Source organism: Phymastichus coffea, unplaced genomic scaffold (genome assembly GCF_024137745.1).
Source record: "Phymastichus coffea isolate CEN01 unplaced genomic scaffold, Cenicafe_Pcof_1.1 PCOF00056, whole genome shotgun sequence".
In the NCBI taxonomy this organism is placed as follows: domain Eukaryota; kingdom Metazoa; phylum Arthropoda; class Insecta; order Hymenoptera; family Eulophidae; genus Phymastichus; species Phymastichus coffea.
The window spans coordinates 1,411,349-1,423,754 of record NW_026706867.1 but is presented as its reverse complement, the minus strand read 5'-3'; the positions used below and the strand labels follow the sequence as shown (position 1 = coordinate 1,423,754).

At 39.6% G+C, this 12,406-nt stretch overlaps 1 protein-coding gene across 1 annotated transcript in view; it reads left to right on the top strand.

Annotated features, from left to right (window-relative positions):
* Nucleotides 1-12,406, top strand: part of LOC131666057 (uncharacterized) — an 81,006-nt gene that overhangs the window by 57,834 nt on the left and 10,766 nt on the right. The window contains exons 4-12 of the mRNA XM_058938408.1: nt 4,718-5,036; nt 6,030-6,085; nt 6,483-6,631; nt 7,511-7,556; nt 7,650-7,770; nt 7,910-7,956; nt 8,651-8,788; nt 9,434-9,472; nt 10,267-10,460. Of these exons, the coding sequence (XP_058794391.1) occupies nt 4,718-5,036; nt 6,030-6,085; nt 6,483-6,631; nt 7,511-7,556; nt 7,650-7,770; nt 7,910-7,956; nt 8,651-8,788; nt 9,434-9,472; nt 10,267-10,460 (1,109 nt within the window). The remainder of the gene's footprint in view (nt 1-4,717; nt 5,037-6,029; nt 6,086-6,482; nt 6,632-7,510; nt 7,557-7,649; nt 7,771-7,909; nt 7,957-8,650; nt 8,789-9,433; nt 9,473-10,266; nt 10,461-12,406) is intronic.

Sequence of the window (12,406 nt, the reverse complement as noted above, 5' to 3'; positions counted from 1 at the left end):
TTTTTCTTTCCAGAAGATGTGATGCGTTAAATATCAGCTGCGAGATAAACGCGAGATTTTTTTCTTCCACGAATGAATCAATCACTTTCACGTTGTTTGTCGTGGGATATATATTTATTCTTCTCTGATACTTTGTCGTTTATCAAGCCGGTAGCGAAAAGTAAACGTTTTTATAGACTGCCTTGGACTGAATGAAAGGAACGTAATCAGAAAATTTATGGTTCTGATGCAAGGTAAAACGCGATCATTAAGCTACGGCTATAAAATAACCAAGTGTTTCGATGACACGTTTTATTTTTTAATAATTTCCAATGCGTGTAATAACTGTATATTCTTTGATGTCATCTTCAAGATATATTCTCGAGTAAAAAGTCGAGCACTACGAGCCAAAACTTAATACAATGGCAAAATAATGCCTTTACATACGCATTAAATTTATTTAACGTTACAAAATAATCATTTCCACAGTTTTTTTTTGTTTGTTTTAATTGGATTACAATTTATTGCCCTACTGTTAACGGGAAATTCCATCTGATTATATCCCGAGCCTGCGGTGATTTCATCAAACACGCTTTTACAACTACATAAAATTCACCTAAAAAAATCATCAGCACTCAAAAGCCTTTGACCTGATGAACTTAAAATCGGAGTGACGTTCAGCTGCACAACATTTACAACCAATCGATTATCGCGTGCGGTATTTAACGTCGGCATCTTCGATCGCTATCTTCGCGAACAGCCAATATTTTGGCAGAAACGCCGACAGATAACTGGCGCGACTGCGCCTGCTGCGCAATGATAGATCTGCGAATAAAGTCATTAATCAATGCCTGTCAACGAGCGAAAGGACCCGTAACCCCCGAGTTCTTTCCCTCGTGGATGTGTCTCAGTGCTGCTGCAATACGCGCTGAAGACTGAGTCGTAAATTAACCGGCGTGTATGATTAGTTGTTCGAAATTTCATTACTACGCTCGCTAGACAAACTTGGCTCTTTTAGTTGGTACAGAAGAAAAATTATCGCCGCGATCGGCGACGGTAGTTTTCGTTTTTTCTCCACTCGTGACGTATGTGAGAAAATTGTTTGCTGTTTGCGTGAGCGTATGAAATAGCTCTTTGGAAAGGTTAATCGATTTTCAAGTGCTGAATAGCATGGAACGCAGGTAATCGAAGTATGACGAATGATTTTTCCTCGGCAAGGCTTAGAAATAAACAAACTGTCGAAAGTAGACTTTTTTTTCATAACACTGTTTGCCGATGTGTGTCTTGCGAAAATAACATTCGTTATGATTTGCGCGCAGCGAAAGAGGCACTCGATAAATTTTCAGCGCCGACCCAGCCAAATGAAAATATCGCAAGAGCATTCAACCTAACACCTTGTCGCGAAGTTAGCCATTAAAAGCAACCCCGAGCGCAATAACAAACGAGATTTCACAGGCCGGTAATTATCAATTTTCCCCGGCCGGAAGAAAAAAGGCCAAAGAAGGGAAATTATATCCGAAGCAGCAGCAACAATTATGAATGAAAAGCTGCACTTAATGATAAGCCTTCGACGCGCGCGCGCCCGTCAAAAAAAATATCATCTCGCATCTAATTGCTCTATGCATAATCCAGGAGGCGTGTCAGGTCTCGCGATAAGATCGATCGACGGTGGCCGGTGGCGTTTCAAGGAAAAACAAAAATAACAATCAGCGCGTGTCGCTGCACGGCAGGGAGAGGGCGGTTTCTTAACGCATTCGCGATCCTGTTTCGCAAGCTGGCTCGAGCGCTTGGGCAATTGCATAGCAACGTATACTCATTAGCGTACACACACATTGTCGATTACGAGCGCTGCACTCTGACAGATTGTACGTGGGCCGGTCATTTTAAGCGTAGCGCGCGTGCCTTTAGCACAATTGATGGCGGACACGTGTTGCATGCCGCGGCTGATTGAGATGTCTTAACATCCGCGAAGGCGATGTGCGCTTTGACAGGCACGAGGGCGATCAATATAATGCGGCTGTCGTTTATTGCGCCGCGCGCCGCGTCATTTTAGCGCAAGCCGCTTTGAAACTCATTCGTACGCGCTCGATCATATTTCACGAGGCAAATACGTCGCGTGAAAATCACACTCGTATCACTTGGCGCTCTTTTTATAGTCGCTTTTTTCATAGTCAAAAGAATAATTTTTATTTCACCTCATTCGTGTCAACTTTAGTCCAGCTACTCGCACGAAAAGTATAATCAGCGAAATCTATTTCAAATCGCGAAAACGAAAGTTAATCTCGAAAATAAGACAGAGGCAAGAGTGGCGTGCGTCTCAACGATCCTTAAAAAACCCAGAGGAAATCCTGGACGAAAAAAAAAATGTTGAAATACGTATTGCGTTTTCGCGCCGGAAACACAAAAGGAGATTATACTTTCTTGGCGGAGAGTGTATCTTCCACTTGAGCTGACGGGAGAGCGCGCGAAAATTAACGGTTAGTTGAATTGCGTTGCAGTCGTGGAAAGAAAACAATTGGAACCGCAAGGTCTCATCATCACTGCTTCACGCCTTAAGCAACTATTTGCCGAATTTGGTAAAGCCTTGTCGTCCATTTTACATCCTATAATATTCGTAGCCAAACTTTTAAAACGTTGAAACTGCACGTAGCGTGCAAGATATTTCGGCATGTTCATTAATGGCTTATTATTTAGAAAAAAATTAGCTCTCATGCTTTATTTGTTACCCCGTGAAAGTATGTCAAAACTTTGTTTTGTTTTTTTTTTTTTTTTCGTCTCGAGTACCATCTGTTAATAATTAATGCAATTATTTCTTTGAATGTTCCTGAAACGACAACGAGATCGTATAATTAAATGGAAAATTATCGAATGTACACTGTACGGACTTTCTGTTAGAAATAATTCCGGTAATCGATTACCCGTATAAATATTTTTATTGTGGAATAACCGCAAGTAGATATATACTTGACACGTTCTACGTATACGTAGAAGTCGTTCGATTATTTCTATGGAACGAAGCGTGCAGGTTGAGGTTTTGGAATCCTTCCTTTGCTATTTCTTTCTTGTCTTTTTTTTTCTCTTGCGGTCTAGCGGGTTCGAGCGTTACGCTTATTATGTAAGCTATGTAATAGCCGACAATTTATTAATGGCTCTTGCGTTTATTTATGAAAGCAACAAACTTCGACCGGAATTATCCACTTGTAGGAAAAAAGTGTCTCTTAAAAGTCAATCGTTTCGGTCTCTACTTCATGAACCAAGGCGAAAAATCCTCATTGAAACACCAATTCCATGCGCAAATTCTAAAATACCGGATCGTAAAACGATAATAGTTGTGATATAGTTTTGATTTACTTCCAAAACTTTCTAGACGATATTAATTTTTTTAGTAAGGATTATCTTGAAATGTATTTTCAGTATTTGTGGTAAAAACCTAATAAAAGAAAAACGTATTTACCTGACATTTATTCGTGGTTACTATGAAAAATTATTTTTTAATTGCGAACGCGAAGATTAAAATTGTAGATGACGAATATAGCAACAAGCATATGGTTAACAGACCTTCATCGAGCGATGTCTTTTTCCTTTTTTGATACTAATTATTATTGCGCATTATTCATTTAACTATTTGTGGTAGGATACCAGTGTAGAAATTTTTTCCGGACATTACGTGCGTTCTTTAAGTCATAACGTCACACTTTATAATTCCTTGCTTTTATATATTGTGCGAAAATTTCGAAATAGTCAGACATCTATGAAATTGCTATTTCAAAGTCTATACATGTATACACGAAAAAAAAAAACTTTCACATTACCATATCTTACTTGCACATTAATACGATAATTTACCTTTGTAATTACACCACCCGAAACTATCAATTCGATTATTTATGTAAATTATTCAAACTCGTACATTAAATAACATTAAAAAAATTTCTCCAAAAAATCATGTTTTATGTCAATAACATTATTCAAGTTTAACGTTGAATTGATATTTCAACATTAATGAAATAATTGATAACTCTGCGGCTACTTGAATAAACCAATTCAATTTTATTTAAAATTATATTAACTGACACTTTGTGGACGCCAGGAATACTTTGTAATACATTTGGCTTTTTGTTTCCGTCTACTTTTTTTAATTTTACCGGAATGCACTTTCTCTTTTGGCGTAAATAAGTATACCAACGTACATACATACAAGCGATGTACTCGTAAATATGATCATTTCGGGCGTACGTGGCATTAATTTGTAAATATTTCACGTATAAATTTTCAAGTGTTAGACTGAAGAAGAGTCAAATGTATGCATACACGTCTGTCCGATCTCTAATACTATACAATATTTTAATATAACATGGTATAGGCTACAATAGTGCGAGCACGGAATAATCTCATTAATTTTACATATCTATATTTTTGGATTTTTACTGAGTGAATAATCTCATCATGTTAGAATTCATTTGCATTATAAACATTTCAGGGGTTTCCCGTTCGGTATTTTGAAATAGTATACACTTGGAGAATAACATTACAATTCGTTATACATGTGGATCGTCAAAACGAAAACAACCGGACGCAAGTTTCTATTCTTATAGTCGTCATCGTACTAGAAACTTATTAGATCAATTTACCCGAAGAATTTCCATATGTTTAATTTAATTTCGGAAAATAAACTTGTCGCGTATACATAAATTTTCATGCAGCAATGTTTTGCAAATTCTCCAAATTCACGTTTCAGAGCCGAGAAAGCTGAATCGATCCAGCAGCAGCAGCAGCATCATCCGCAGCATCAACGGGTTTCTCAACAGCAGCAGCAACGTAACATCCAACGTCAACCAGTGACGGTGCCTTCACCTTCGGTCTCACCGTCGGCCATATCTGATCGTCAACAGTTACAACGTCATCGCACACCACATCAACGTACGTACCCGGATGACGAATACGAGCCAGCATCGGAAATCGAGAGTGACAGGCAACAACGGGTGTATCGTGGACAACCGTCGACCGTGGGACAAGTGGCGAGAGATCGTGACGGGCTCAGAAGGAACATCATCAGCGTGAGTTTTGCATTTCGTTAAAATGAAAAGAAGAAAAAAATTACGAATCTAACGAAATTATGTAGTTTGGGAAATATACGTATAGTGCGTTTTCGGCAAGAGTTAGAGGCAATTCCGTGGAACACGGATTGTCACGGTGAATGCCGCTGAACTGTATGCGATCGAAATCTCATTTCAGCAGCGCCACGCTCGTCGTCGTCATCGTGTCGGATATTTATGCCGCGGAAACACGCGTCTCCGTTATGCCTCATTAGCACGACTATATAAGCCTCGTGACGTTCTATTTTCGCGATTCTACCTCACCTTCCTCGACCTCTCTCACTCACTCCCTCGAGCAGATCCTACACGCTGATTTATAGAAAAAACGTATAAACATACGACGATCGATTTATCACACTACAAATTGCCTCATTAAATGCCCCGCGCGCTCACTCATTTGTTGTGCTGCGAACTGAGTTCTCTCTCTCTCTCTCTCTCTCTATTTGCTCTATACTGCTGATTTTTAAATCGATAGTCATCCATTTTTTTCATTCGAGCGATATCCGATCCGAAGTCTATGTGTATTTACTTTGTTACGAGGCACTTTAATCCATAGGATGACTACCTTTTTCTTCGTTTCTTGTCGGCCAATCTAACAACTTTCGTCGTCCAAGGAAAGTTAATTAATCTCACAGCCGCACACGAGCAGCGCATTTATATACGTAGGCTACTGGACGGCCGCACGCATCACTCCTCATACTCATTGGAGAAAAAGCAAATCTCCGCGAGATTTGATTCAACGAGGCAGCTGACAAAACACTCGCGTTGCGCTTGGAAGTCGCTAATAAATTGAGTTCAAGGCTCTCATTATCGGCGGAGCTATTAATAAGCCGCCGAGAAAAAAAAATGAATCCTTATGAGCTACCGAAGCCAATGGCTATTTACGACGGGTATATCCGGACGCGTTGCAGATAGTAAACAGGTGATTAATCGATCTTTTTCCTCGACTTTCAGGAGAGAGAGAAGGACAGACTAGTGAACCCGCGCACACAGACGGAAAATCATTACAGGTGAGTTAGAGCTATAGCTGTTGCTTCGATTTATGATAGACATTCGTTTCATATACGCAATGTGTGCCTTGAAAAATAACTAATTTGTCAGAATTTACATGGAGTTGTGCTTTTTTTCTCTCCTCAAACTCTCCGACGAAGGGTGAAAGTTCGCTCGTACGTGCGTGAAATTGTGATTTTATTTCCTATTTGCCAGTTTTGTAGCAGTTACAATTGTGTAACTTCGTTTTCTTATATTTGCATGCATAATTACTTTTACGTCAAAAATACAATTCGCGATCTGCCTGGACTAGTAGCTTCGGGAACAAATCTACTTTCCAAAATATCACTTGCGCGCGCGAGGTTCAAATCGCAGAGTAATTTTCTGAAAGATTGAACGATGTCACTTGAATTGCAGGAGCGTGTCATCCGAGTCGCCTCAGAGAATTGCAAAGACAGCCTCGACCGTCGCGCCGATCGTTTCGAAATCGTATTACAGTGAACCCGATCAAAGCTATCCTTATTACACCATCTACGACGATGACGTCTCCATCTACAAGGATGACGGTACGTACACAATACGAAAATGCACCAACATGTACCCTGCACGTACAAATTACCAACCAGCTTTTGTAAAATGCACGATTGGATTTAATTTTTCGCTCGTTCTTTTCAATATATAACCTTATATGCGTCCAACTTTCTAATTTAAAGTGTGAGCTTGGGAACGAAGTGTCAAGTTTTTTTGAGAAAGTCGATCGTGCAGTAGATAACTCCGTTTTGAAAAAAAAAATCGAACTACACTCTTATTGTTCAAGTTAAAGACAATTGTTGTTATTGGTACACGTAGATTGATATATCGGATATTAATTTCGGTTTTTTATAATGGATGCTCTTGAACGATTTTGAAAGCGCTTTAAAAGTGAAACTGCAATTTGGTTTTGTTGCAAGGATTGACAAGTTTATGGTAATCGTAAAAAAGTCGACAATTTGAATGATGACCATAGAGAAAACTTTAATTGAATACAAATACTTATTATTGGTACTTTACATGTGCGATTATGAAGATTTAAAGATCATTAGATGCAAAGATCATAGGTTTTTCATTTGCCATTAGCGTTACTTGGCGCCTTAATAACTTGTTCCGTTATAACATTAAAGTGCCGTTTCGTTGCAAGTATCATCTTGCTCTCCGTGATCCATTAAAAGAAATCATATATACATATTGAAACGGGTCATGAGAAGTGAATTCAAAATCCAATTGCAAAAATGCTGCAAGAAAATTACTCGTGATGTTTCGCAAAGCGAGACAACATTTCAAAAGAAAAAAAATCCTCTCACATTTATCAAACTGTCGCCTCATTAGCAATATTTACCATACAATATAATTTCCTCTTTCACACTTTCGCAATTTTCAATTGGCAATTTTCTCTTATCTGACGGTAGATTACAATCCGTTCCCATTGAACAATTCGGCACCTATTCAGCCACCTCCACCACCACCTCAGCATCAGCAATTGCAGCAGCAGCAGCAGCAGCAACAGCAACACCAACCTCCGCCACTACCACCGCCGCAGCAAAATATTCGTGTAGAGGTGTCACCGAGCTCCAAACCGTACGTACAGAAACCCAAGAAAATTGCAGTTCACGAGGCTGACAAGTACAATCTGAATCAGGATGACGATTACGATATCTACGATAATCAGGTAAGTTTTATGAAATAATTTTTTAATCCACTTACTCTTTGCTTTGTTACTATTCCTCTCGTTATTTCTATGCAATACTGTTACAGTATAATTGGAGAACGCACTAACGTTCTAATAAGCGTTTTTATCTATGTTACAGCAGCTCATCAAAAACAAATTCCGCAATACTGAGGGACAATCTCTCAGGTGAATAATTAGTCATATTTTACGATTCGTTTCAAACGGGATATCTTAGGATAAAAAAATATTTCGATTCCACTCTCACGAGATGAAATTTCATTAATATCATGGAAGTATTCTGATCTCAATTGATACTTTAATTACCACTTAGCAAACGCTAATTAAGAACTACTCAACCTCTACAATAGCAATCGTTAAGTTATGATACGACAATGCCAATAGCCTATTTTTTTACACTTACAGTTCTTTTATTTTTAATTTTCTCACAATAAAAGTGACCATTAAGAAATTCTTATATAATTGGATAGATCAATCAATAGTGTTTTTAATTGAGCTGAGACTGTAAAGACATGATTTATTTATGTCCATTTAAAGTTGAAAGATATAAAAAAGCAACATTATTGTAGAAAACTTTCATCATCTTTTCGTCAACGTAAGAGACGTCGACGGCGCGAAGAACTACAATCACTCTTTGGATTAGAGTATACTTATAAAATCATAATTATTACAGTTCTTATAAAAGAGATACAATCAATCTTTCTGTTACAAAGGAAAAGGCTTTTGCAGCTAACTTAGCTGACTAGTCGGCATTATTTCTATTGAATGGCTTTGCAAAAGCAAATTTTCGAAATGGAAATTTCTTTGTTCAATTGACAACAAGACAATAGCGATATTGACTATAATAAATTCAATTTTTCAGGCCAAACATTCTCAGCCATCCAGTCGTCCACGTGACAACGCCAAATGCCATAATCGACACTTTCATTCCACTGACCACAACCACTCAAAGTCCCCCACTGACCACTGCCAGATCTTACTCTTCGATTAATCCACCTAGGTAAGTTAATATCTGCTAATAGAATTACACCTAATATAAAACAACCATTTGAAGCTGTAGTTTCTGGAAAAGACAACTTGATCTGAAGAAAATAATTTCGCAGAATTGCCTCTCTTTGCGCGTTTTTCTTTTAATAATTCCACATTTTGCTTCACCATAATAGACGTACATCGTTTCAAACAAAATCAAATTATAATTGACCCTTGTGACACGACATCGAGCAACCTCATTGCACATCGAACAATGTCTGTTTATACGTTGGCAAAGAAATAAAAACCACCGGACCGATGAAAAAAAAAACGAACAAATCAAGACGCGTAAGTTTTTATACAATATCGCACGGGCGGTATGCACTGAGCGCCATAGCACTGAGCGCGAAGGCAGGCAAGGTCGATACATCGCTGTTCACCTTAGAAGTGTAAAAGAAAAATGAAAAGAAAAGTGCCTGGGCACGCGACCTAGTTGCACGCTGCGCGTACGCGTGAGAGATATGCGTCGAGGCTCATCGCGCTCGCGCTCGCACTTTCTCCGCGCGTGCGAAAGTGTTTTTATTATAAGCGGCTTCTCTATTCCCTTTGCTTTATTATGGCCTCTTGCAGCGTCGTACGCACACATACTCATGCGCTTGTTCTTTTTCCTTTCCAGCCGCGGCCGACAACATGTCAATCGAGGCACTGCACCGCCGTAAGTTTTACGTTTCTTTGGCATCGTTTCCTCCCCGCATAGTTGTAATTCTGCAATGTTAGTTTGGCTCCGACGACGTTCATCATTGCGTAATCGCAGGCAGAAAGTAATTTTGCGATTATCAATGCCGATGACTTTACACTTCTGTTTCGCCTGGAATAAACGACACGTATTTACAGCTATTTCATAAACTATTACGAAAATACGCGGAATTTTCTCATAAAACATAAAATGTACAGCAACGCGGTAATAGAGCTATATTTAAACGAACTCATAAATTAAAACGCGTCCAATTAAGAGAGCGCACTGAAAAAAAGAAGCTTGATCCGATTTGACGGCTAATTAACAGACGCTTTACATTTTGCCTAAAGCAACGCGCATAAGGAAGTGTAGTTTTCTACCGATTCGCCATTAAGTAATGCTGAAAACAGCTGGGCGACACATGTCCAATAAAAATACGCGAAATTCGAAATTATGATCAATCTTAATCGCAGCATTTCAAAAGTAAATGCATCAACTTGACAAACGCGAATAAATGAATATGGAAAAAACTTTCACGTGTCGAATCGCTGCATTCCAGTTGGCGTTACAACATCTTTACAAAAAGAGAAGCCGTCAATAAACGAAAGTTCATCTTACCGAAAATTTCGAACGTTTGAAGCGCAATCTAGCGACTACGTCGTCAACGCATGCACGACGCGCACAATGCGCACAAGCGGAACAGTGAAAACGAAAAAAAAAAAAAAAGAAAAGCGCAATCGCTTTAGCAAGACCGTGCGTTATTTTGCCTGTAGGCGCCTGCGACCGACCTTGAAGCCGTCGACGGAAATCGTATCCAAGGCTCAAGAATTCGTTGACATATATCGCTTCCCACCCTCAAGACCAGCGCCGATTTACCCTACACCGCAAGTCGACAAACCTGCCGCCAAGTGTCGCAAGGACGTGTGCTTGCTTCCCGACTGCAGCTGTGGTGGATCCGACATTCCAGGTATTATCGCGCTTTTGCCGAGCTCTCTTCGTATTTTTATCTAATCACGGTCAGAGATGTATGTCGAAAAATTTATTTACCACATTGCAATACCAACAAGAACAAAAAATAAGCTGGCGACCATACAATGCAGTAGCTGGCGGAGAGCTACGTTGAACGATCACGCGATAAAAAGAAAATTTTTTTTCAATACAGCTCTAACGTGCGCAGAAAAGTGACTGTCATTCCGTGTGTACAATTTCCCTTACAGCTATGCCGAAAAAGAAAAACACAAGCGTCACTCCGCTTCGATACAATACACATTTTAGAATATATGAGATCATCAGCGTGAGAAATCGTTCGACAGCACACGGAATTGCACCAGAGAATTCTTTACCTTTTCTTTTCTCTTTACGAGCAAATTACAACTAATATATTTCGAATCATAATCCGCGCGCTCTCTATTGTCGAAAGTGTGGAATAGATGGTTATCGCGCGAGGTCGTAAAGAACGTGTGTATGCAATAAAACCTTCCCTCTTTTATTTCCATACGCCTTATGAAAGTACTACCAGCGCGATGTGAGCAAGTCGATAAAGCGCCAATGCAATTGATATAAATACACGGATTCTTTTTTAGCGTGATGGTTATTGAGTAGAACAATTTTCCTGCACATTTATAAAGCTCTAATCGGAATCGTAAAATAATGACGTAAGTAGTAGATACATTGATTGGGTGCGTTTTCCAATCGTCCATTACACTGCAATATCGGAGCGCTGATTCGATGAAATTAACTTTTCGACATAATTATTCTCATTGGCAACACTTCAACGGTCACCGGAATTTTGCGCTTGAAAAATCTCATTAGCAATGGTGCGCACGACAAGGCGATAGATCAGTCGGCAGAAATCATGGATGGACCAGAACACTAGAACCTCAAGCGTATTGCGAATTATAGCTTTCGACTCTCGAGATAGACAAAACCGTGGGCGTGTGTTTACCTGCAGGTGATGTCGCAATGAAAAAGAAAGAGAAGAAAAACAAATACGCCAGCCGAATGTTGATTTTGACGATCGATTAACGCGCGCGGGCTACTTTCTCCGATTCCAGCGTTACATACCGAGCCGTGGCCACGTGCTCGAAAGTGAAACGGACACACACACATTACGCTGTAACACATGCGGCCGCCTAAACTCTTTTTTTGTCATTTTTTTTTAACGCCGAACCGTATACTTATCGACTTACTACATTACCTCCCTTCCTTTATAAGTACGTTATGGAATTTATGGCTTGCTATTTTTTTATTTTGCGGAAATGCGTTTCAATTTTCCAATGTAACGGCCTATTGTGATTCGAATCTTTTTATTAGCTATTTGTGTTCTTTTCTTTTCGTTTTTTTTTTTTTTTTTTTTGGCGTTTCCGACGTTGCCTCATTTTCCGAACTACGTTTTTAAAAGTAGGCATAAAATGAGATTCAATATGTAATGGCTTTTTGTTCAGCATAGTTGCAATCAGCGCTCGCGAATAAATTTCGAATAGAAAGGAATTGAAAAAGAAATACCACGTGAGAATTTCTGTTTACCGAGACAGACAAGAACACTCCTCTGCAAGTTTTACGGTGTATGAAATGTCGTCTAATTTCGAGAGCCGCAAACATCAGCTCGCGCAACGATCATTTTGTCAGCCAAGCTACTCGCGCGAGCATCGTATGCCTTGATAAAACGCAGTATCGGCTGGCCTAATCCAGTTCAGTCAACGCTCGACTTATCTCCGAATTCGGTACGCAATTGCAGTCTGCAATCTCTCGAAAGCGCGCTAAGTCACACGACGTCAGAAGCTATTGCTCCGCGATAAATTCCGGGCCCCGAGAGAGAGAGAAAGAGAGAGATTAGATTTCGCAAGGGGCTGCGTGTCCTTCGCGGACGCGCGTTTTATAATTGGCCGCTCGCTCTCTGAAACGATACCGATC